General features: G+C 36.9%; 1 protein-coding gene across 1 annotated transcript in view; it reads right to left on the reverse strand.

Moving 5' to 3' along the window:
* Positions 1-27,316, reverse strand: part of COL19A1 (collagen type XIX alpha 1 chain) — a gene marked incomplete at both ends in the record, with an annotated part of 187,590 nt that overhangs the window by 9,092 nt on the left and 151,182 nt on the right. The window contains 17 exons of the mRNA XM_082048168.1: positions 228-294; positions 1,200-1,370; positions 6,278-6,322; positions 6,493-6,528; positions 8,101-8,163; positions 8,263-8,307; positions 10,437-10,481; positions 13,490-13,543; positions 14,622-14,648; positions 15,629-15,673; positions 15,753-15,803; positions 17,403-17,447; positions 18,778-18,831; positions 19,768-19,821; positions 22,882-22,935; positions 23,769-23,822; positions 24,855-24,896. Coding sequence (XP_081904294.1) covers positions 228-294; positions 1,200-1,370; positions 6,278-6,322; positions 6,493-6,528; positions 8,101-8,163; positions 8,263-8,307; positions 10,437-10,481; positions 13,490-13,543; positions 14,622-14,648; positions 15,629-15,673; positions 15,753-15,803; positions 17,403-17,447; positions 18,778-18,831; positions 19,768-19,821; positions 22,882-22,935; positions 23,769-23,822; positions 24,855-24,896 — 952 coding nt within the window. The remainder of the gene's footprint in view (positions 1-227; positions 295-1,199; positions 1,371-6,277; positions 6,323-6,492; positions 6,529-8,100; positions 8,164-8,262; positions 8,308-10,436; positions 10,482-13,489; positions 13,544-14,621; positions 14,649-15,628; positions 15,674-15,752; positions 15,804-17,402; positions 17,448-18,777; positions 18,832-19,767; positions 19,822-22,881; positions 22,936-23,768; positions 23,823-24,854; positions 24,897-27,316) is intronic.

A 27,316-nucleotide genomic window follows, 5' to 3' on the forward strand; every position in this document is an offset into this window, starting at 1 on the left:
ATACAGAAACACTCTGGTTAACAGATACTATAATTTGTAATTGTTTGAACACAATTATGTTAAGTAGACTTAAACAACAGTAAGCATAGCTACAGCAACAAGGCAGCTGCCAAGTCCAGTGTAAGTTATATAACATAAAGAAATGTATATGAAAACTATACAGATGTAAAACATCTAGAACAGAATTTAACATTTACATTTAGTTGTATAATACTTCATCTTCTTACCTTCAAAAACCTTAAGAACCTCCTGTTTGATATATCTTTTTATTTCTTCAAGTGAAACCGAATCAGCCTGATGAGGAAACAAAAAGATTATATATATCAGAAGAAACATATAGAGGGTACTTTATCATGCTACAAAATAAAAAATATGCTGAAATTAGCATTGAGTGTGTATAGTGTTCACCAAAAGTTTAATATTTTAATATATTCATGTTATTGACTTAACTGCAAAGGCCACTTCATTGTACATACATCATGTTATTATAAAGACCACTACTACCATGAAGTGGAAGAGGTGCTCTCAAGCATCAGGATGATCAGCATATTATATGTTTTGAGACGAATTTCTATAAAATGCTAAGGAAGTCCAGTGACACTGCTTTACTTTATTTGCCTCTTGCATAGCATTTGCCAACTTCTCAGCCCCTCTAGTGACCACCTGCTTTGATGCACAGCCCACTAACTAAAACAGCATCACAGGACCAATAACTTAATTGGAAAAGATTTTTAGAGCGTTACTCTACCTGACTGAAGGTAAAAAGAATCCACAACACGGATGTGTGTCTGTGCGCACATGGAGTCAAACCAAGATATCTACAACTGGCAGGTAACACTTCATTATCTTTTTAAATGCTGACTTCCCTTTTATTTAGAATAATTTTTGTTTGCCTTCTTTTTTGTTTGCAAAGATGTACACTTTAGCTCTTAAGAACATGAAAAACTTAAAAATTATCTGTATTGAGAAGCCATACTGATTTGTCAGGACTAAAAAACCAACCAACGAACCAACCAACCAACATGCTTGATCATGTGGGTATATTTTTTCCACCTCTGTTAACTGAACACTGAAATGATCTCAGAGATATCTTACATTTTCTGAGAGGGTATTGCTCAGTTGAATTTCCACTGCCCAGCACATGCTGCTTTCATGTTGTCTGAACTCACAAACACCCAAGAAAAACATGTTTTTTTTACCGGAAACCCTGGGGGTCCTGGTGAACCTGGGGGACCTTGATGACCTGGCGATCCTGGATAACCTCTGTCTCCTGGTGGCCCAATAGGACCCACGTCTCCCTTTTCGCCTGACGGGCCAGGTTTCCCTCGTTCGCCTTGTGGACCTTTGTCCCCTGGAATACCCTGGTCACCCTGTGTAAAATAAAAGCAGAAAGAAAACCATTGCACACAGGGGAACAAACTAGTAAAAGTCACCCAAGAATGCTAAAGAGAAAATTCTTCCCTGTTGAGAAATAGATTACATGAGTCATGCAGGGAAGCTGATGCTACAGGCTAATCCATCTCTCTTGAAAATACAGCATGTGACATTTTGTCTTCTTACACTTTTAATGTTGAAGTCAATGACAAAAAAAGAAATGGCTTGACTCTAACCCACTTTTCAAGGACAGAAATTGGGTGCAGAAAGTTTATAAGCCCTTATACAAGGACCTAGAAATTTCAAGTACAGCATAGGTAGAATTCAGGTGCTCAAATTCCCCAGGCACAGGGCATCAGGCTTTTTTCCGTAACTTTGCTTAGAAGCCTAATATTTTACTTCTGCATGTACAAAAAATCTCAGTTAATCAAAGAAACAAGTGATACACAATTCCATTTATAACAAGTGAATTCCTTGCAAACAAAATAAATGAAAGGTCAATGTTCTGGTCAGGAACAGCTTTGATCATGGCTGAGATGGCATTTAAATTTGTTTCATTTGCGAATAATTAAATCTTTTAGAGTAACTTAATGTATCAGCTACCAGTTCACCAAACTACAGCTGTGGAGCAGAGTGCTGCAAGTCACACATTCAGGTTGCTTCTGAACATCTGGAAATACCTAAGGGTCACTGATCACCCTTGCTGTGTCACTTAAGCTAATGTTGAGCTCCACTGTAAGGAATAAACAGCACCAAGAATTGATCATATCATTAACAGATAAATTCAGAATCTACATTTATGAGGCGTAAATAAATATAGTTAATTGCATTCTTAATCTACAGCAAGTGCTGGTGAATATTCAGATCTGAAGTGCCATTAACTGATAAACAAGAATATTTATATTCTTAAGTCATATTTACATGCCTCGAAAGGCTGAAAAAGAAAAGAGAAAGGATACAAGTAGGAGGTTGTCCAATATTTTTATTACCTATCTACCCTCCAATCTGTATGATTTCCAGTGAGTTAGACCTTATTATAACTAAACTTCACTACAAATACCACTGTGACTTGTGATGTTTTATTGCATTAACTGAAATCATGATGCATCCCCAATTGAAGTTTTAATTACCCTTAGTAAGAGTGCAGAAGTTCTGAACTCTGGGAAGTCTACCATGGGGTGGGGGGTGGGAAAAAGTGTCAAAATCTGAAACTTCATGATCCCATGCCTTTAATTTTAACCTTTGTTGAGGGTTGACTTTGGCTGGCTGCCACGTACCCACCCAACTGCTCTCTCACTCCCCCTCCTCAACAGTACAGGAAGAAAATGAGATGGAAAGCTTCTGAGTCCAGATAAGGACAGGAACACCTCTTACTAACAACCATCAGGGGAAAACAGACTTGAGTTGGGGAAGATTAATTAATTTAATTGATAATTTGAGCAAAACTCGAAATATGCAGCATATGAATGACTTCCAAAAATAAACAGCTAATTTAGCTATTTAGTAGAAAAAACAGAAGACATGATGTGATACCCAAAAGCCACCTGTCACCCTTCTCAAAAGACTCTCTCAGGAGTTGATGGGAGCAGGAAAGGGAGCGTATGCACATTGCGGGCAGAGTAATGTTCCAATGGAAGAGGCTTACCTTCTCAGGTTTCTACAAACTTTAAGATTTATAGGAAAAAATGTTCTGTCCTGCATACAGCTATTGTATCAGTATGTGTATTGAAGCACCCTGAGAAATTCAGGGCAGAGGAAGGACTCTGACTGAGAAGCAGAACTGTTGTAGTCTGCAGGGAAGAGGCTCTTTCCTGGCCTTAACGAAGCTTTTGCATCCAACCTCCTCCTCCTACTTCACTCATAGCAACCTGAAACATCATATAAATTGAAAAACAACTCCTACTCAACCACGTTATTGCAAAACTTGAAAGAGGTATAGTCTTTAATATAATTTTTGGTTCAGTCACTTTTTTTTGAGATTGAAGTTCAGAATAGGGAGCCACTGAACACACCATTTTGCCTGGTAGTGCTATCACACATGCATACACCCATAAGTATTAAAAAAAAAGATGTCTGAAGATGACTACACTTACAAGAAGCCTTAATGCATTCAAGGCACAAATATGCATATATCATTTCTCATGTTTATAACGCTTCAGAGTAGGTATGGAAAGCTATTCTACCAGAAATAAAGAAAAACACGAGTTTCTCTCAGACCATGGTGCTAAGGCAGTGTGAAGCTGACCATGGAATTGTTTTTCCTCTAAATAATTCTAATTTTACAGGCTGCCAATGGGCAATACTACAGCCACTTTTCAAGCAAGCATTTTTAACTGTCTCCACTGTTTTCTTTGTGTTTGGAAAAAAAAGCTTCATAACAATTAATAAAAATATCTCATCTCTTCCCCCAGATCCCTCTTCAAACTCTCCTTCACTATGAATTGTACGAAAACTAGGGCAGGACATTTGCATTTTGCGATCTGCGGCTAGTCTGCTGATTTATTAAGCCCTCTTTCTTTCTAGTGTTCTACAGTCTCTTGCATTTAATCTTGTACTAAATTCTGTGCAGGAGCAGCTATTGTTTTGCCTGAGTTTCTACATGTCCTAATTCAGTGGGCTCCTGGTCCGTGTTGAGCTACACAGGCAATAGCAATAAATAAGCCAGCCACCAGCACTTTAATCTGTTGTTGAAATGACTTGAAAGGCATATTTTTGATTGTTTTCAACTGGTTTGTCATTCAGTTTATAAAGTAGTAATAACAGAAGCGTTTAGTCACTCACAGGATGTATAAGATTATTTCAGGCCAGGTGACTTCTTCCTTCTTAAAACAGATTCTAGAGGGATATACTTATTAGAGATGAAAACCTCATTTTGTTTTGTTTTGTCCTTCCAATTTTGGTGCTTCTCTTTTCTATAATTGCAACAGCTGGTCTCAAAGCAAAGGAATATGCTGTACAGGAGAAATAATAATGGCTGCAAGAAAACCTTGACTTTGTGTTATTTTCTGTAATCATTGCAATCTCTCTCACAGAAGCAGGGCTCTAACACCTGATGCACAGGGATAAAAAACAACTCCAACTCCCCCACTGATCTCTTATCTGAGATGCAGACTTCTCTGTGTATTTCACTGTTATTTCTTAGGCAGATCACCCCTTGTTATCAACAAAACTTTTTTTTTTCCTGCAGAATTTTAAGGAACAACTGACAGCTTTCTGGTACTATACTGAGATACTGTATTTGGCATATTTATAACTTTCCTATTATAAAAGGTTGTAAGAGATTTTATCATGTGAGACAAAAATACTTCTTGAAATTGACGTATTTTTAACATGAAACTATATATTTATTTAATTTTTATGTGTATACATATATATATACATATATATATATATATTTACTCTGTGCAGAGAGAGCTAGATCATGACATGTTTGCCAGTGATCCCAGAAGTAAGAGAGGATTCAGGCATCTGCGACATTTCTGAGGGCAAGCATATTTCCATATTTACATCTATAGCAACATGCACGTGTGTGTGTATGTGCGTACTCTGTCACCGAGGAGACTGCAATGAATACACCGTCTTCTCTTACCCTAAGGCATCTCAAGTTTCACTCTGATGAAGTGAGCTAAGGCTGTGTCTCTGCCTCCCACAGACTTTTCCAAAATTCTCCTCCCTGTCAGTGTGTTTCAAGGTCATGCACTTACAGGTCCAGCCTCCTTTTCTGGCTGTGTGTGCACAGCACTATTTGCAGGGCATTCAGATGGGCTGACACTGAGAAGGTCAAGGCTGAGCAGTGTTATGTACCACCTGCACAGGAGGTGGCAAAGTAAGAAGGTTCTTACATTTCATTTGTGTCCTTAAAGGCAGAAACAGAACATTGCAAACTGCTCCTGTAAGGGACAATTATTGTAAGAGTGGTTAAAATCTTGTATCTCCTCAATGTCATAAAGCCACACAGAATCATAGAATGTCCTGAGTTGGAAGGGACCCACAAGGATCATCAAGTCCAGCTCCTGTCCCTGCATATGACAACCCCACAGTTCACACCATGTGTCTGAGGGCATTGTCCAGTCTCTTCTTGAACACTGTCAGGCTCGGGGCTGTGACACCTCCCTGGGGAGCCTGTTCCAGTGCTCCACCACCCTCTTGGGGAAGAACCTTTTCCTAATGTCCAACCAAAACCTCCCCTGGCACATCTTCCTGCCATTCCCTCAGGTCCTGTCATTGGTCACCAGAGAGAAAAGATCAGCATTTTCTTTCCCAGATTACACAGGGAGGTACTTTTCTGGCTCATCAAACACAAGTGGTATCTATTGGATTACAACTTTAGAGCTTTAGAAAAGTTAAAACAGGAGCAAACTACGTGCTAAGATTTTCTTTGCTTTAGCAAAATAAAGATCACCTCTCACCTCCAATAATGATTCCTGCACACCATGATCTCATTACCGTGAACAGAACTTCCTAAACATTTCATAAGCAGTAAGGTATTGCATTGACACTCCTGCTGCCTAAGTGTAACAAGCTTGTTTTATATAAAACACAATTTGTGTTTGTGACATACAAACCTCCCAGGGATGATGATGGGGAAAGTTTTATAGTTTTTCTGAAGTCCGATGGCATCACAACAGGATTAGCTACTTACTCATTTTCATCCTATTGATCAATTTACACTGTCCAGGCCAACTGTGTTAGAAAGTCTATAAAGTATGTTTTTCCTCTAAATGCAGAAGCAAATCAATTCTAATTCCTTAAAGTGGTGTCTAGGAATAAACCTCTTAGTTGTCTAAGAGACCACTTGAAATTCACAGAAAATGAATTTCTTTTTTTTTTTGTGCAAAATATGTGCTAATGAGGTGCTTAGACACTCAGTAAAATAAAAGAGTTATTAAAACAAGAGACTTACACGTTCTCCTTTGGGGCCTCGGTCTCCTGGTCTCCCCACAGCACCCTGGAAAATTGTTTTTGAAAAAAAGATGAACGTATCACTTAAGTTTTGTTTTTTTTTTTTTCAAATATATATTCACCTGTTAGTAGAACTGAAAGCAACTGCCTAGGATTAACATGTATGGTATCTGTGAAGAACAAAATGCACTAGTATGAAAAAGCATGTTTTCCTACCGGAGGACCTGGTAATCCATCTTTTCCGTTGATTCCCTATTAAAAAAAAAAAAAACCACAACATTTTAAAAATAAATTTGGTTATCTATATGAATTTTAAAAATAGAAAAGGTAAAGTTCAATGTGTAGTAGTGGTATCTACCTATTCTGAGGCTGTGGAGGCAGCAGTTTGTATGGTTACAATATTAAAATAGTCACAAATAGTCTTGAGGCACGTGAAACAAAAGAGCTCAGGGCCTTATTGAACTGCAACCACATTAAATTTGAGCTGAAAGTAGCGCAAGAATATCTTCAGCATCAAGATGTGCATGAACTTGAATGAGCATGCAACTTTAAATGACAAATGAGATGGTAATTCTGCAAGTATGTGGAATCTGGACCTGTACTTGCACTTTTCCAGTCCCAGCTAGTCATTATACAACGTTGGAAGAGATTTATCTTGTTCTGGATATTAGCCCTGATGCCCCATTACCCTTCTGCTGTTAGAGAGATTATGCCTTAATATTAACAGTAAGTGGCCAGATCCATTCTTTGGTCCTTAGGACTTGTGGCACAGTGCAGATTCAGCCTTCTGGGCTAAACATATCTATTTCCCAAAAGAGGGTGGTCTCTCATCACCTACTAGAAACAGTCTCAGGCCCCTGTTATCCTCCAGACTGGAATGTGGCATTATCTGAGAGTCCTAGTTGGCCTGGGCCAAGAAACTGTCATGTTAACCACTGCACAATACCAGATAAATGCCCTGGCACTGTTGAACTTACCAGGATATACCTGGATCTGCACTTGCAGTAAATTCACTGCTGTTTCACTGAGTGAGAAAGAAGGACTTGCATGAGCAAAGGCATCAGGAGTATTTCCTTCTTATTCATACTGCAAAGTGGGATTTTGCACAGATTAGGCACCTTGGCCCAATTTGCTGCTGTTACAGAAATCTTCTTTCAAGATGGAAGCGTAACGTGGAGACACGCTGAGAAACTGAAACACTTCACTTCTTGTGTTTTTCCCCAAAACACCAAGCTCAGGGGGAGATAATGAGTGTGCTGCCCCAGCTGAACCACTTCTGGAATATAAACTATGTTGTTTCCAACCAGCTCAGACAATGCCAACCACACTGCTGTCACTTTTTATCTAATAAAGAGGTCAGATTATACATATCCTAAGTGAACAGTGAATGCTTCAGCCACAGTGTTGCGCCACCTGTGTGCAGAAGAGTTATGAAGTTTATTCAGTCATGAAGCACTCGCCTCTCTATCTAAACTGAAAGTGAGAATGGACTTTGTCACCCCATCCTTTATAGACTGCATTGAATGTTTGGGTTAATATTCTCCTTCTGAAAAAATACTAGAGCAGCCTTTGTGTTAACAGGATCCAAAGGATCCTCATAAGACCTTTAAAGGTAACATGTCAGTAACACTGACTATTAAAACATCACAATACCAGGAATTCTTGACTGGATGGTTAATATTGAGCACTGTGGCTCTAGGTGTTCTTCAGATGTTACCTAGCCTAACACAAAGAAGGATGTAATCTCACTTCTTTTGTAACTTCTGATAAACTAATACACATCCTTGTGCAGTGAACATATGTATTCAGTATAAAATTGCTTACTGGTTTTCCTTGTGGCCCTTCTGGCCCTGGGAAGCCTATATCTCCTATAGGTCCTCTTTCACCCTAAGGAAGAAGAAAACATGCATATAAATCCACGTGTAAAATCTTGCATTTGGTATTTGTGTATTATCATAAGAGTCCAGAACTCAAATCTGTACTTACAGGTTCCCCTGGCAGCCCTGGGGACCCAGGAGATCCCGGCTTTCCCTACAAAAAGAGAACATCACAAATTCAAATTACTAGGAAGCAAAATATGAATTTATCTTAGGTCAAAATTAGGCGATGATATAAATTTGAGAGAAATATTACTGTTAATGCTTAATAAAAACTTTACGTGAGAAAAATAAATATTTTACCAGATTTTTTTAATATTTGTGCCATGCTAATCTAGGTCTTATGTAAAACATAACTTAATCATTTGGTCTTTACCCTTTCTGAGCACTTTATTTTACAACACCATGATTTCCTTCTTTAGCACTCATAGTCAGATCTGAGTTTATCACTGTATATGTGAAATCAATATTTTTTTTTTCCCCTCAGGTACTTCCTAGTCCTGATTTTTTTCTTTTTTAAAGTGGGTTTATTACTGACTTAACATATTTTGCAATTTTTCTTCATGCCCTTTTCAGCTACTTTTATTACCATTTTATGTTCAGCCTGCCAGAATTCACAATCTTTTCTTATCTCATCATTTAGATGGTGACTTTAAATATCTTTATTTTTTTAAATGATGCTTTGCTTTTAACAACCTATCTGGTTAGGTCCCAGACAAGAATTTATAACCCTGAACCTATATTCCCTGGAAATATCCTTAGACCAGATCCTCAGCTGACTTTCATAAGTTAGAGATCTAACACATCAGTGCCTGTGACAACTTCAGGAACAACAGGACTGAGGATTCATGCTGAGGAAACAGGCGTTAGTGGCAATTCTTGCAGAATCTCAGTTCAAGCTTCCCTGATAGTCCTGCTCAGGAAAAAGCCAAAGCTAAAATGAAATGTTTATATCCCCAAACAGGAAAAAGGGTCCACTATTCAATCTAGGGAATAATGTTAGCCAAAGAGGACAAATTCTCTTCCAGTTAGATATGTGGATATATTTAAAAAAACTCTTTCTAGACTGCTAAAAAAACCTGTCTACCATTAAGTGTATTAATTTGTTAATTAAAACTGCTTAGCATAAAATGTTACAGCAAATAATTTATTTCAGAGGATTTTACTAGAATGAAATGTAATTAACAGAATGCAACTCCATCAGTGATGACAGGAACTCACTAGATAATCATACCTAGCTAGAACAGAGAGCAGCAAGAATAAGACTTGGAATGTATCCAGTGGTAAATACACAGGGAACGAACAATTGTGATCATCCTATCTGGCTACTGCATTATTGATTCATATTTCAGAGAAACAAACTTTGAAACTCTTAAATGGGCTGTAAAACTCACAGGAATACTTCTCTTTTTCCATTAAATGTGCAATTTTACCTTGTTTTAGGAGAACTTAACTAAATAAAGCTATTTAAGCTGATATTTTCCCTTGGAATTCACAGTAAACAGACTAAATCAGTGACTAATGGATATAGGAGTGCAGACGCCCAGACTTCTCTGTATTTCACGAAACACATATTTATAATTTAAAAACAGCTCCTGAATGGATTGGTAGCTGCCCAAATTTAATAATAAACGTATTTGCATATAAATAGCTCCATACTGCCTGCTGAAATATGGATAAACTTTTTTATTAAACCGTGAATGCAATCTAAAGAAAAGTTGTCTTCATTTCCTTTAGGAACACAAATGAATAATTATGATTTCAATTTATCATTAGTTACATTTACTTTCACCTACAACAAAGCTTCTGGATGACTTTCAGAAACTTCTCTGAATATCACACGTAAATAGCTGACAAAGCATTCCCTTAAAACAAATGTTTGATTGACTTGATATGCAGATCCTCGTGGACTGCAAGAACTAATGTTCATAGAAAGATGCACAGAAGTTTATGCATGCCCAGGAGCACAGAAAATGACTTTGTCTATATTAAACTGAGGCAATCAGAAGAATCTCATATGCTTTCTGAACTGAGCATATGCAGCTTCAAATTCCAGCTTTATCATGTATTCCCACCATTTCCTCTTCTCATTTTAATAATAATATGAACCCTTAGTGGTATAAAAACTCTAATCTCTTTAGGAAAAACACATCATGCCTATAAAGGATTAGCCAAGAACTTGTGTTCCACAAACAGTGATTGAGATTACAGCTCAGCACCTTGCTTGACCTATTTTTTCAGTTGCTTCTAAGACACTGAGTTTTCTTTAATGAATATACGTACCGGTGTCCCTGGTACTCCTGCTGTGCCAGCTGGTCCACGGTCACCCTGAAGAAAAGACAAATCTACACTTACATGGTAACACTCAAACCAGAAGTTTGTTTGTGGATTCCCATCAAAACCTGAGGAAGGATTATGGAGTGAACTGAAAATGAGGACAAGAGCCAGGCTCTGCTTAATGCTAATATTTAGCTCTGCCGCTGGGTCATTTAACAGACTAGAGCAAGTAACTTAAATCCTTTGTTTAGGTTCTCTTGTATAATGTCATAATTTCCATGCTATCCCTTATACTCTGCTTGAGGGCTTCCTTGAAGAGGGATGGAAAGTCCCTGACTCATCTGTATTTTTCCAAATAATTATAATTTATGGTCATGACAATGACCAAAATCAACATAGGGTAATTCACTATCAATATCCCCATATTTAAGATGTATCTTTCAAAGAAGTTTTTGCCTTCCTGCTACCCAGTCATCCATTTGCTGCAAGTCAGCATCCTTGATTTGCTTGTGCCACAGTCCTTTCAGGGCAAAGCTCCTCCCTTTAGCATATGGTCACCTTCCTCTATGCTTTCAGCTATGACAATGACTTCTGTGCTGCGTCTGATGAATTGTGGGCACAAATTCACCTTTCTCTCTTGAGGGGTCTATAACCTCAAGCAGATGGATGGAGCTAACCACAAGTGAATCTCTAGAGGTAAATTTGCCCTAACACACTGCTGACATATGTTGGTCTGTAACAGTACACTCTGCTAGCATAACTAACAATGGTTAAAACGGTAAGAAAAAAATCAGCCTCCTAATGTCATGTCAAATCATGTCAAAACCTCTGACACAGTTAAAGCCATACTAACAGGAGAATATTTATGTGAGGTGGGTTTACCCTGTTTTGCAAACGCTGTGCCTACATCAATAGAGCCACATTCTGTTCTGCAGAACAGCCTCAGGAGATGCTGGGATTTCTGGTTTCTGTTCTTACACCTAAAGCTGATTTATCTCCTTCTCAACATTTTGTTCAGGTAACACTGTGAAAATGCTGGTAGTTAGAAACACTTAACTCCATTATACAAAGTGTAGACAGATGACAAGTTAAATGTCTGACCTTGTTTCTGGATAGAGAAGCTTGCTTACAGGCCACTGTTCAATCTGGAGACTTAGAGAAGTCACTTAATGCAAGTTCCCTCTGCAGTGAGGAACACGATGTGCTCCTCGGGAACACTGGAGCACTGTGGGTCTGTAGCAGGGTATGTTGGCTGGAGTGCTGCACTGTCCCCATGGTACCCCACGGCACCTGTAGCCATGGTGTTTTCCTCACACACTGGCTATTATAGTGAAGCCAGAAATTCCCAACAGTTCCCTTGCAGCTTTTTTCCTTTTCATGGTTATTCTGGTCCATTCGGTGATGTGATCAGAGCACAGCTGCACAAGCCACAGTGCCAACACAGCTGAGGGAAGGGACATTTTACCCCAAAGATGCAAAGTTCTTAAGGCACTTCATGAAATTACCATGAAATGACAGCCAACTTTGTCTGTGGAAGATGGCATTCTGCTACACAGATGTACCTAATAGCTCTAAATTAAAAAACAGCATGCACTGTACTGTTGGGACTAGCAAGCAGACTCTTAGATTCTGTTCATTTCTTTGCACCAGGAGTGTGGAGCTTTGACCAAATTTAGTTAAGGAAAGGGTATTTCACTTTGGGAAAGGGCCAGTCACTCACTTAGCTTGTTTATATGGTCTGCTCCCTTGCTTACTCCCTTTATTTATTTCTTGTCCCCACTGCGTCTCAATTAGATCTATAATATCTCCCCGTGTTTGCTCATTTTGAAATCAGACTAGTCCTTAATTGCTTGTAAATTGTAATCTTCCAGAGCAAGAATCATCTCATGTAATTTAAAAATCTAGTGCAGACACCTACTTATATCTTGTTACTCCCCACTCTCTGCACAAGTAGGAGTAATGCACAGTGATATTGAAGGAGAAACTTAATTTACATTGCTTTTTGATGAATAATATGTTTTGATGAAAGATATATTTTTGTACAAAATCACTGAATGTAATTTGAAAAGGCTGTATAAATATTCAATTTTGCAAAAAAAAAAAAAGGTATTCTTTATTTCTTAAAAGTATGGGTAAAATCAAAGTGTTCTCAGTGACAGAAAAAATATTTTCAGACCTTTTCATTTCCCTGCTGAATATTTTGTGCTTTGCTATATTTAGATATGAATACCAAAATCTTGACATTTTTAGCATTTCATGACAAGCTTTTGTCTAAAATCATAACAGCTTCCACAACTAGTAAGTGAAAGGTTGAAACATGCAACCAGCTGAAGGAAAGGACCATTTCCGAGCACTGGAAAGCAGACGTGAACTATAGGAATGAGCTGGAGAATATGATACAGCTCAGGATGTGCTGTCATACGGGTATCATACATACAGGCAGTACAGAGTGCAGGAAAAGTGAAACAGAAACAAGGGGGCATTTTTAGAATAATGAGCAACAGACTGAGAATGGAGATTTTCACCTTAATGCAATACAACAGGAACTGTAGGGAACCAGGCTATATTTCTCTCTCTATTTCTACCCTTTCCTGTATTTTTACACTCACTTGAAAGTTTTTTTGTGGTGGTGTTCTTTTGTTTGGTTTTTTTTGGGTTTTTTGGTCTTTTTGTCTTTTTTTTTTTTAAGAACAAAACAGATTGTAAACATAAGACAATGTTCAATACAGAACTAGTGACTATACTTATTATCAAGTAATACAGTTACATAGAATATATATTATGTACAATATAGTATATAGTAATATTCTATCAAGTTAAGAAAATACTACAAGACCTCCTACATTCATTTTTCTTTGGAAGAATATGAAATTTTGTGTTGGGTGAGTATGATTTAGAGTCACAGTAAAGTAAAACAAGGAAATACAGATAAATATACAAATATTTTTTCACACAGTAACATTAACTTTCACAAAAAAATTCAAACACAGTTTCATAAAACATTTAGTTGCAGATAGTTGACAATAAGAAGCCATAACTTCTTTTTTTAAGAGTCCTACCTTTTCCCCTGGGAGTCCTTCCAGTCCTGGCAATCCCATTGGTCCTGGGTCCCCCTGATTTATTTTTTTAATTAAGAAGGATTGCATAGATTAGAATTTCTGTGCTCTACAAGAGAACCACTGAACAGCAAGCAACAGCAGGTTGTTTAACTTGAGATTAGTATAACAGCTAACCAGTTATTATGTGAACAGATTTTGTTATGCACTGTTTTAGTGATTTGCAAATAAAGCTTTGCCCAAAGGCACTGAATATTTGGATTACTGGTTTTAATTTTGACGAAGAACATAATGCAGAAGGCTCCCTCCAGTGTTCTTACAAGCCAAGGTCAGCTCTAAACCACCTCTGGGTGGTGGAGCCCCAGGATGTGAGCACACGCTGTCAACCAGAGAACCAACCTCCAAGCAATTCTGTGTGGCTTTCCAGACATATCATTTCAGAAGAGAGCTCTGTTGCCTAAACAAATCTTACTCCGCAGCGAGGGACACACAGACTAGGTCCCTCTGTCAGTTTTCAAGTTGAAAACCAGAAAACACTGGAGAAATCAGTTTAACGCGTAGAGTGGGGAGGCCCTTTAAGTAATTATATTTTCTTTTTGAAGAAAATAGACAGATCATTTACCACAGAGATTTAAACTACAGACAACAATTCCAGTACTTCAGCAATTCTCAGTTAAACTTACCATGCCATTTAAAATGAAAATATCAATTTCTAGTTGTTACTAGTTAGCATGATGTAGCACGTTGTCCCTTCTCCCTCATCAGTTTCAAATTTAATTTTGAGAACAGCCTATTAGATCTTAAGGTATTTTCTATGTTTATTTCTCATAGGCCTGTACCAAGTGAGGACTTTATTTCTTACAGTACACATTCTCTATTTTTAAATATACCCAGGGACAGCTCAGCAGAGATGAATCCACAGGAGTTAATACTATATTCATTCATTATATTATCGCTTAGAACTTTTTATCTGAAATTGCAAGCCTGGCAATTGAAAAGGTTTTTCCAGTATACTAATTCTGCAGGATGTAAGCTACTGCTAAAGTACATTAATAGACTACTCCACTCTTGTGATTAGGATCATCTGTTAAACTAATGGGGGAATCTCTATCATGACCAAAAAATATATACATACCACTGTGCCAGGATCTCCTTTTGGACCCTGCAAAGCGATGAAGCAGCAGAAACACATTTAAAAAAAGGAATTACACAACAGCATGCTATTTTTCTTGGATTACTGCACTGTAATCAGTAACGCAGTGCCTTTAGAATTAGTATTAAATCCAGCCCTTTCAGCTGGTTAATTCTGTATAAAATCTCACTAATATTCAGGCTTTGTTTTGCTATTCCAGAATATATACAGAGAGACAGCTCTGTGGTCTGGTGTGAGTCCATAACCACAAACAGCACATAACCTAAGGACGAAATCCTCACTGATGACTACAACAGTTTGACAAGGCTGCCAAAATGGCAGTCACCTTAAAACAGCAGCAGCTGACTATGACACCAACAAGGAGGAGGACCTAACTCACAGCAGCTTTGGCTCCACAGAACCAAAGCAACAGTGTCCAGCTGCAAGGTGCTGCATCTGCACTGTGCAGTATGGAAAGAAACCAGCCCTGTATTACTGACACTATATAATTCTCAGTTTTATATATTGTTCTGCACTGTAGCTACACACAGTATATCAGTGACAGAACTGGGATCAGAATGCTTGAGCTTCTCATTTACAGCACCAAATTTAATTCACTACAAAACTATGCCATCACTAACTGTAAAGATTATATTATATGTTTTCAGATTAGGATACTTTCACTGAAGAGTACAATACCAAATTCTGAAACATTTTTGCAGCCTTTACTTGCTATTTAGTATAGTCTTAGTGTGAAATAATTAAATCAAAATAAACTACTCTCCAAAATGGGCTAAAGTGCTTGATAAACATGTAAAATCACATACTTTATAATTTACTATATAGCTATATATATATATATATATATATACAGCATATCCTTATATTTTCTGTCGTTCACACATAAAAATGAAATTCCACGCCACTCACCAAAACTGCATGGAACTAACCAATCCCTCTGCTAATATGTTGATTAACTATTAGAAATTATGTTCCTATTAAATACTTACCGGAGGTCCTGGTGGACCTGGATAACTAGCAACACTCACACCTCCCTGTAAGAGCAAGTTTAAAAGTTCAGTTGGGTCAAAATTAGGCATTAATTGAAAAAAGATTAACATCAAAGTGAAATACCTGGAGTTTATATAAGCTGCTCATTCCATTTCTTTCGTTGTAAGGCATACCCTTTAAAACATAAAAAACAAGTAAATGTCACAACTATGAAGTATAAATGCAGAATTCTTGAGCTGTTCAAGTCTCATAGCTTAGCAAAGCTGTGGTATCATTTTCATTCTGGATCAATTTTTCAAAGATTGCAGACATTTGAGTAAGAATTTAAGTTGCATAGCAGTGCAGCTTGGGACTTTTCCTGAATTATGAAACCAGAAACCTGTAAATCTCAGTGTATGTTACATTTTTATACTCTGGTATAATATTTATGAGTGGTTGGTCAATTGATATGAGCAAAGAAGGGCACAGGCATTTTACTTTCATGCCCTTTTGAAAATTTATGCTAAACTGAAAACTGGGAAGCATCTAATGTTAAGACTGAAGTGCTTTGAGAACATGAAGGCTTGAACTGTAACTCTAAATTAATACTCACGTTTCACTTCTAAGACAGTAAAGAATTCCAAAGAAAGCTGTTTCTTTCATAAAACTCAGTGGCTGAATTGCCAGCTTATGTTAGGCCCGATGATTTATAAACTACAAATAGCTCAGATTACATAAATGCATTCAATTTATGAATGAATTAAATTATTGTTCTGAAAAGATATCTAGATTTTTTTCTAATTGAAGTCAGTTAATATTTAAAGTGGAATTAGCAAATAGAGATGTTAGCCATTCTTCCTGTACCAATGTCTACAAAACATATATGTAAAATGACTAAAATGAAAACCAAAAAGGTGCAGGCAGGCTTCTCAACTCAAAGAAACTGCAATGTGCTTCCAGCACCAAATTGTCTGAGATTCTAAAAACTCTTAAAATTTCTACTCTCATCACACACAAAAATAACACAAATACACAGTAAATTTTATTTTATTATTGCTCTTAGATTTATTTAATGGCTAAATCCTGAGTGTGGCAGAAAGCTCGTGCTGCAACAGAAAGTGACAGATGTAGCTAGTTATTCTGTCACTACTATGGAACTCGTACCCTGCTAGAGTTCTTCTCATGGGTATCCTTATGCCACGTTTCTGAGATTCTTAATATGTCCTTATTCAAAATGAGCTGTTGCTTGAGAGAATTTCCTGGGCTAGGGATATAGCTTGAATATATAGAACTGTTGAGCAAGGACTGAAAAATGTTCAGTCCTCCAAGCTAGATGGAGGGTCATCTCCAGGGTTAGGTTTGGGGCAGAAGAGAATGAATTTTCCTGGAGTAAGGCTAGAAGCAGGTTATAGTTTTGGCTGAGTAGGCAGAGATCATTAGGCTATGGTTTCAGTTAATTTGGAGTTCATTGAGCTCCATGGACTTTCCTTAGTTTGTGTGATTCTGGAGTACTCTGATCTCAGGTGCTCAAGATGCCTAAATTAGCCTTGGTAGCCAATGTTATTAGAGTAACTCATTTGATCAAGTTTCTAGGCTGGCTTTAGTGATCTGAATTTAGCAATGATTCACAAGCAAAAAAAGCAATATGGTGAACTTTTGCAAAAAGACATTGTTATCTTCCTCTACTATTAATAGGTGTTAGACAGACAGCCAGTTCTTTATATTACATTATATTTTATTCATAGGTATATATTTCCTAATATAACATCCAAAATATGAAACAAGATGTCTCACCGGAGGTCCAGGTGGTCCAGGTTTCCCAGGAGAACCTTCACTACCCTAGTACAGCAAGAGATTCATATAATTCATTTACTGTAACTGATGTCCAGATCTATTCCATACCCAAGCTATAATGACCGTAATGACAATAAACAAGAGACAGAGTCAGTGCGAGCTGGTAATGTCAAGAACAAATTCTCCTGCCCAGTTCCTGCTTAAGCTTTAGGCAAATTATTAATCATTGCTTTATACTATTTTTTTGTTTTGTTAGTTACTTGATGCTTTATGTGTAGTAACTTCCTTGTGCAAAACAGTAGTGGTAACCTGGGTTGGGAAACACTTCAAGAATACCAGGAGGGAGAGGAAGAAAAAAAAAAAAGAGTTGTTAATATAAATTTATGAGCAACTGGCAGATAAAATTTAACATTCATTTAATGTTTTGTATATTATTTTAGAATCATAAAATAATTTTGATTGGAACAGACCTTCAAGATCATTGAGTCCAATCATAACTTAACTCTGTCACAAAACCCTGTCCCTAAGAACCTAATTGAGTCTTTTAAACACCTCCAGGGATGGTGGCTCAACCACTCCCTGGGCAGCCTGTTCCAATGCCTGACAACCCTGTTGGTGAATACATTTTTCCTAATATCCTAATATCCAATGCAACCTCCCCTGGCACAAACTTGAGGCCATTTCCTTTTGTCCTAGCACTATGCCTGGAAAATTTCAGGCTAAAGCCAAAACACACTTCAGAAAACTGTATTCATATACAAAATGGAGAACTTGCCCCAGAAAGTGTTTTGCAGCAAACACAGATTGTGGCTGCTGTATTTCACTGATCATAGGTGCCCAAGAAATAAATTTGACCTCTTAGCTATAACAGATAATATCAAATGCCTGATAAAAGAGCACATAAAACATTGATAAAAAGCACTGCTATAACACTTTTAATCAAGTATAAAGGAAGCTTACACTTTTTTGCAGAGTAACTTGTACTCAATAACTTTCAGTACCTGTGATGCACTTGGAAAGTATGCAATTACTTTTGACTAAAATACTGGTAAAAGAATGAGAAGCAGAGCAAGTAGTAACTAGTCATGTACTATTTCACAAAAGTATTTTCCATTTCCTACATTTTATCTAATATGTCATACTTAAAGAACATTCTCTGCAACTTACATACACAAGGACTATGCTTCAAAATATAAATCCATTTGTAGGGCATTATATAAGGAAAGTACTTATATTAAGACACAAATAAAAAATTGTTTGAAAATGTACATCTAGTTCATATTTGCATTCTATGTTAAAAAACCCTAAAACAAAGGAGCGCAATGGAATTGCAAAACTTTCACAGATATTTACCAAGACTAAAAAGACATGATACCTTTTCGCCTTTTGACCCTGCTGGACCAGGGTGTCCAGGTCTTCCTGTGACTCCCTGCACAACACAGTATATATATTAGTTAAGAAACAATGAAATACAGTAATTTGCCATTGCAGTTTACTTTTTAAAACCCGTAGTTTTGAAGGTCATTTAAACATAATCATGCTTCTCCTCCAGTTTTAAATATTTCTCTTCTGTTTGATACAACAGCTGTGTCCTTTTGATAAGCCCTTTGAAGGGTAAAACCTGTGTTTGTGGTTGCATTTTCACCTTGGCAGACTAAATGTATTGACCTCTGGATCCTGCTAAGAATTATGCTTTACTGCTAAAATGCCAGTTTACACATTACACATTAAACTTCCTAAACATGTTACAATTTTTGAAAGAAGGGAAGCAGTACTACTGTCATCAACCTAGGAATGAATAATGATCATCCTAATTAATATGATCCCATCCAGTATGTAGAAAATAAAATTTAAAAACATTTCCAAGAGGAGTTTCCCCAGAAATACCAACATTTTAAATTATATTTTTCGGTGACTTAAAATATTGTCAACTTATTCCCATAGCTTTTATTTATTGTGAAACCAAGTGGTTACTTGTTTTGAGCATTAAATGTGTTCAGATTGTCTAGCTGGAATTATTTTTAGATTTTATTACTAACATTATTACTGTAACTTGGGTAAAAATACATAATAAACTGCAAGTTTGCACATCATAAATCATGTAAACTCACAGAGTTTCTAGTAATACCAAAACTCCAAACCCATTTAAGTTATATAAACTTTGATCCCAGACAATGACAGTATTTTCAGTAACATCAACTTACAACATAGTTTATTTTATTAGAGCCAGCAGAGGTAAGATTTTATTATTACTCTCTTAAAAGCCAAAAGAAAGGACAAGAAACAAAGAATGCGAAGTTTTACTAGATATTTATAGCAACCTCTGCAGAGACAGATTAGATTAGAGGTGACCCCCCACACTCACAGATGGTCCACTGGGTCCTGGCACACCTGGCAGTCCAGGAGCACCTTGAAGGCCCTGGAAATTAAAAGAGCATATGTCTGTTTCCTTTCTCAGACCTCAAAACCTACTTATTATATATTCAGTGTATCCAGTAGTATTGGGACCATAGTAAAATGCATTTTCATCTAAACTGTTGGCATTATTTTCAGGAACGAAAAAAACAAACAAACAAACCACCATGCAGGGAAGAGATTGTCATTGAACAAGTTTGGAGACAATTTCTTGCTTGACTGATAAAGATTTGTCCTTCAGCATTTCACACTGTTAGCTTATGTCCTGCATATCTTTTTGGCTTTTATTGTGCAGATAAGAACATGACATCTGGGTTTTTCCTTCGAGATTAATTTTCCATCAGTAAAAGTGTGGTGTGTTTTTTGTTTGGTTGGTGAGAAGAGAAGACATCTGTTCAGACTTACCAATGTTACTGGATGCTATCTAAATGCAATGATGATTTCTACCCGATTTATAGATTTTGCTTTTTTGATAAAAGAACACAATGTTTTAAATTGTATTTAATGACCTGCTTTCCTGCTCTTATTCTATTTGATTGCTTGGAAAACAATGTATACTGGTATACACTCACTAAACTATAGAGGTGTGCAACTTACTACAGTGGATACAGGTAGGATTTGAGACGAGCCTGCACGTCACTGAAGTCTTTGCCACACCAGGTTTAGATGCAATATTAGACATGTCAAACTCAAATACTAATGACAGCTAATAGCTCTTCATTCTCTCTATAATCCAAGAAGGGAAATAGGTCCCTCTCAGAAGTGATTCATGTTATCTGCACAGGGTGCCTATCCTCTAACAAGAGGAATCACCTCAGAAATGCCATATTTCTCATGTTACATTCAGTGTTTAGGAAGGCTTGGCTAAGGGGGGTAGTCTAGAAAACCACAGAGGTGAGGAGGCCTGAAACAGGGGCTCTGAGAGAGAGACTGAGGGGAAAAAAATCCAGATAGAAATAAATCAGGAAAGATGTGGAGATGGAGAGAGACGTTGATTTCCCATTCTTGCTCCTACACACAGAGGATATGGATGCACCTCTGCAGCTTTTCAGGGTGTCAATCCAACTGCTAACATGTTCTTTGATCTTTTGGGATTACTCTGATGGTACAGCCACCTGAAAAATGAATATGAAGCCAAAGGAACATTTTCTGTAATTCTTATTACTGATATCAGAAAAATAGAAAAATCCTCCCCTGAAAAAAATGAATGTTTTGAAAAGGAAGAGAACTAAGCTTCAACAAAGCTTAAAGGGCTATTCAAAAGCACATGGAAGTTAATAAACGTATTTCAAAGAAATTCCAGTGGGCTTCTCGGTCTCTCTTCTCACTCCCATGCTATGCAAAGCATAAAAAAGAAAATAAAGGTATTCTTTTAAAATTTGTACATTTGTAAAAAGGGTGACTTTCAAGCTCTGTAAACTCTTTCATATGTGTTTCTGAAAATAAATTCACTTGCACCCTCATAATGTCATAATGAAAAACTGCTGCTAGACACTGAAAATACAAGAGCTAAAGCAGCTAACCAGCTATCAAACAGCGAAGCAGCATGTGAATAGCTAACTTACAGCACAGCACCCCACTGAATCGATTAAAAAAAATTAGAATTAATTTACTCTAGACTCCTTTAAAAAATCCCTAACTGTCAGTTATAATCTTGCCTTTTCCTTATCACCTTCTTAATTGCCTCTAATATCTCTCCATTCTCAGCAGTTAAATAGTAACTGAATTGTTGAAACTGTTTCATCAATGTCTCAGACTGCTGCGGTTGAATTGCAGAGGTACCTTATAGGGCACAGGAAGGATGTGTTACTTTTCCCATTTATTTTTCAAGTAAATTTCTGCTTGGGCTTTGCTTATGGCTGCCCTATCCTTTTAGGGTATAAATTCCAAATCTAGACTCAGGAGGTACCTGCTTTTAAGAAGCAAAGACATAATGAGCTCTGTAGATTATGTGAAAACAAGAGGGAAAATAAACATGATACTTTAGACTGACAATCTGTTAAATTGTGGGGAAACGCAGTTGCAGGAATACATATCTAATGCTTTTACTGCATCTTTTTTTTCCCTCATATAATTTTACATCTGGAAGACAAGGATCCTGATGAACAGAGAATTTTTAAAAAATTATTCTCATTCTACCACTGTTTGAAAATTCTTACTATATTATGGCTTTAGTGCCAAAGAAATGTAAAATGTTCATAAAGTATTATGAAACCCTCAATCAATAAACTCTAAATTCTTGTCATATTTTCCAGGTGCTATCTCTTGTAGCCAGAAATTTACAAATTACAAGAGAGTAGTACATATTTAACAGTGTCAGTTAAGTATTTTGGGATTTTGGAGTATTCACAAAATATTTCATAATAGCCTACTTATTTTAATGCCTTCAGTCAGCTAAAGTTGCTAGGAAATTCATTTATTTGCTTAGATTCATCTTCTTCACAGCTTCTTCTTCAGTGACTTATTTTTTTGACTGCTCTTGAACTGTTAACTGCAAGGATTTCCATTTAAAATGAAAGCTAGCCATAGCAACTATTTTGGATTCAGCACCACAAATCACGTGGCCTTTTTTTCTTCTCCATAATGACATAAAAATAACTCTAAGAATGCATTATATGATATAAATACTGTAAATATTTTAAATTCAGTCTCTTCAAACATTTTCCAGCTTCCACATAACAGTAATTGTTGCTATGACCATTCCCATCAGAGTATTTGCCTAATGGAATGTTTTTGAAAGTGAATTCTAAAGGTGAACTAACATTATTAAAGCAAATGCGTTATAAAACATGAAGTATTTTGGGAAAATATTTGGCATTTGCCTATTTATTGCTCTAGCCTACACTCTTCAAAATTGGCATTTAAATGTATATGAGGCTTTAAAATATACAAATGAGCAAAAATCCTCAGAAAAAAATCAGAATCGAGGGCTATTTATAGCACTACATGACTATATCAACAGTTTAAAAAAACTGAATAACATTCTGTGCATTTCATTCTCAGTCTAGATCTTTATTCAGGTTCAGATAAGAATGCAACTACTATGGAAATGAAGTAATTTTACCTCATCGCCCTTCTCTCCAGCAAGCCCAGGAAATCCACGTTCGCCTTTACTTCCCTATGAAAACATAACATTCAAACAAATACATTTTATTAGAGAACAATGAATTTCATGCTCTGTAGAACATTTTATGACCCATATTTAATATATACTAGCACGAAGCCCTTACAGTTATAGTGCCTAAAACAAAAGAAAAACCTGAAAGCTTTAAAATATACTTTAAAATAAATAAAAAGGAAGTAAGTGTTTTTTACCTAGTAGGCAAATTAGCTAAAAGGCCTGATGGAGACATCTTATTACTACCAAAGACCTTAAATACTTGTCCAAATGGAGAAAGTACACTTCCATGGAATTACGTTCAACTATAGGAGATATCTGTACGCCAAACCACATGACATTTGATCCAGTTGCAGTGAAAGAAAAGTTTGATGGACGTCAATGAAACTTTGAGTCCCAGAGAAACAGCTGCTTTACTCCCATGGGAACACGGTGCAAAGGCACAGGGTGGTCCAGCTGGTGCACACTCATGGGAGATGCAGGAAATTTGCTTCTTCACCACGGGATTCTTGCGTGACTGACTCATCTAAAATGGGCCTATAGATGGCAATGCAATACTGGACAGTGGAATCTGAGCTAGCTTTAGCTGACACAAGGCACAGAGGAGCAGCCCTGGCTTGGGATTCAGCACGGGCTATTTCACTCACTTTTGGGAAAGGCAAACTGACATGGGAAGGGAGCTGAACTGTAAAAATGGTTTGTACCTTTAGGCTGCTCAGATGCTATAGCGATAGGGATCAAACAAAAAAAGTCCAGACTGTCAGAGGTGAGAGTCTGGCCTTTTAGTTTTAACAAGCAGTGAAACAATGTAAGGCGCTCTCTTCAAAACTTACCTTGGGCCCTTCTCTACCAGGGATGCCTGGAGGACCTCTTGTGCCAGGATCACCCTGAGGAACAGAAACAAAGCAAAGTGATAAATAACCATTTTTGTGAAATGGGCACTAGTCAGATCTCTGCAGACGATCTCCTTTCTGACTTTGTGACCTTCCCTTCATTTTACCCCTTCAGTCCTTTCTCTCTTCTACACAACATACCTGTTCAGATATTCTTCCTTGTTCCCTTCCCCATCTCTCACACACTGTACTTGAACCATGCTAGCAAATATTTACCTTCATTTTGAGAGGACTCATAAATGTTACTTGTTACTCTTGCCAGCTTCAAATCTATAGTTATTTTAAAGTAAATGTTTCCTGCTTTGTTGAGAGAAGCATTTTCCAGCTACATGACAACCTTATATAAGTGCTAACCACAAAACACAGAGAAGTGAAGAATGAAGCATAAAGAATCAGTAAGAGAGAAAATTGACAAAGAGGTAGAAGAGCATGTACAGGAGAAAGAAAAGACAATTACAAAAAGAAAGAACAAGGGAAAAGTTCAAAGATAGACCTAAAAGAAATCAAATTTGAGAACAAGAAAGTCAATAAACTCTCAGTACATATATTAATAAAAGACAGTAGAATAGGATAATCTCTCTCCTCAGAAATGATGTGTGCTTTTCATATTGAAATCCTCCCGAGCACACTTTTCATTTGAGAATACAGAAGATCACTTCAAATGTTTTCCAAAATAATACTTTAGAAATTCTAGACTATTTTTCCCATTCAGTATATTACCAACATTAATGCTACAAAGTGAAGCAGAGAGTGGGGTATACTTGTAGCAATTCACACTGTGAACAGGATGTGTTGTACAGGCACTTGCTGGCTAGTCCCTCATGCACCATTCAAACACTGTTTTGTAAAATCTCTATAAGACACACCTCTTGATTATTTTTTAAAAACACAAATCAACAAAACCTCGTTATTTTAGGCTAGCCAAGTAGGTCAGAATAGAACCTGTAGAAGCTTTCAAGTGCATATTTTTTGTTTAAAAAGCATGCTTATAATAAACAAAGATATTTAACCTCCGAAAATATTTACCTTCAGTATAGCACCCATGTCTCCCAGGAGTGGCAGTGCAATCTGAAAATAAACAAAGCAGCTGTAGTTAATGTTTTACACAACACTACAAATTCCGATGGGTTCTCATTGCTTCTAAAGTTGATATTGTTAGACACATAGCTGATTCCATATATATTGGTTGAAGCTATTTTATTGTGAAAACTCAAAAACCTTCAGGGTTTCAAATATGAAATATCACTGTCTATCCAACCTAACAACGTAATTCTTTGCCACAATTTCAATCAAGTTTCTTAAGTCAGGATAACAGCATAACTCCAGAACACAGTAAATTTCACTTTAAAATAAGATCTTGTTTTTGTAGCAAACCAGCAACTACTTATCGCTATTGAAAGGTCTCACAAACTATTCTCTCCCAATTATCTTCAATTGTTTTCCTTCTGATTTCTCCTAGGCTTTGACTCTACTGTGAACTGTAGCATGAATTGCAGAGATGACAAAGCTAACTTCGATAAACTAGCTCAGATACTGGCAATAATCTACAAAAGCTCATTCAAAGCTCAATCAATAGGTTTACACTCTACTGCAATATATCTTAGATTTCCAAGTGCTGCCATTAAACTATTTAAAGATTCCCTGTAAAAACCTATTGAATTGGTTATCATCATCTTCACTCACAAATGGACTCTTCAATTACCAATGCTCATTTCTTCTTATTGTAATTGCTAAAGCAAAAATAGCCCTGGGCATACTACAATATTAGACACATTACTGTTTTTGTTCAGTCTGTTTAATTCATTGTCATCTTCAAGAATAAAAATAAAACGTAAGCACTTTTGTAGCATATTAGAAAAACAGTTGGTAGAAACGCATGTCAAATACCAGCTCAAGAGAAGCACTGCTGAACATATTTAATGTAAGTGTGGTCAGGAGTATATTTGCAGGGTAGCATCATCACATTTGAAAGCAAGCTGAGAAGTTTTCTAGGCTGAGACACAGCCACCTAACACAACTGAAGGACGTAACTATGTAAAGCATGAAACCCATCCTCTGCACAAAGGTTAAACTGAACACAGATGGTGTCACCTGCTCTTAAAAACCTGTAACAAGCCTTAAAAACAACAAACACATCCCTATGTGGCTTGAATTTTCACCCTTCCCCTTGTGACAACATTTTATGATAGGTAGGGTATTATCATGTCACCTTTTGGTCTTTCTGCTGGACTACACAAACATACTTCCCCCAGTTTGTCCTGTTTTCTAATGCTCTTATTTTAGCAGTAATATCACTTTATGGTAACCCCATAACCCTCAGTATGAGAGGGTCCTAACATCCAGCTACCAGGGCACAGCAGATATGAGAGCAAACCTGATGCATTTGTGCCGTGCTCTTCGTCTGCTCTGTACGTAAAGCAAGTCCAGCCTTACTGCACACATACTGGAGAGTCACAGCCGTGTATGCTCAACTCTGAATAAGTGTGTGATATATGCTAAAAAATGTTAAAATGGTCTTAATTCTCCAGACTCGCTCCTGCTTGCTATATCTTACTTTTAAAAATACTGTCTCTAAAGAGGAGAATACTTCAAGAGAGCAAAAGGCAATAATTCTCCTCTTAGTAAGTTTTACCATTTAGACCTGTCTCTTTAACAGTGGCATCGGATTTTTTACTTACATTTAGTTTACAGTGCACTGTGCCTTCCAGACCTATTCTACTTATGGTACCTTTAAAAAAATTTTTATCCTTTTTTTTATTAAGCACTTTATTCTCATCTGTCTTGAGTTTGATCTTGCTGGCTTCAGACTGTCTCTGAATTTTAAGTTTTGATTATATCTTCAAAAAGCCAACAATCTACCCCAGTCCAATTGCAGTTTATATCTACTTATCCTAAACAGATTAAATCACTGACAAGAACCGGGCATGGGAGAGACCTCTCCTTCCAAATTTGACAGGAATCTGCTCATAGACACCCATATCCATAGTTTTTGATAAGCATTAATTATATGGCAATTACTTCAAGAGTATTTTTGTGTGCTTATAGAAACATCACGAGGACAGTCTCAAAGTTTTATTGAAGCCAAAATATGTAATATGACTATTTCCCTGACTTTCCCAAGAAAGTTAAACTTCCAAAGCTGGAAATCTGATTTATTCCATGAGTGGTTCTTAACAAAATCATGCCATCTTTGTTTGCACTTCATCATTCATATCACCGGTACTTAGATACAATTTTTTTTTAATTAATTCTGTCTCGTAATCATTTTTTTTCAGCTGTCCTAGTATCCTCTGGTTTCTTCTCTATTCACCTTTTCTGAAGATATGTTTTCTGTTAGCATCTCTTGCTTCCTCAAAAGCCACATCTTTCTCAAAGTACTCAAAGGTAACTGCTAATCATTCAGAGACTCTTTTAGTTCATCCTTTGGGTGAATTACTAAACCTTCATGTTGTGTCTAAAAACTCTTTAACTCATTCTTTTTGTACTAA

Source organism: Streptopelia decaocto (assembly GCF_964273445.1).
Source record: "Streptopelia decaocto genome assembly, chromosome: 3".
Classification (NCBI taxonomy): domain Eukaryota; kingdom Metazoa; phylum Chordata; class Aves; order Columbiformes; family Columbidae; genus Streptopelia; species Streptopelia decaocto.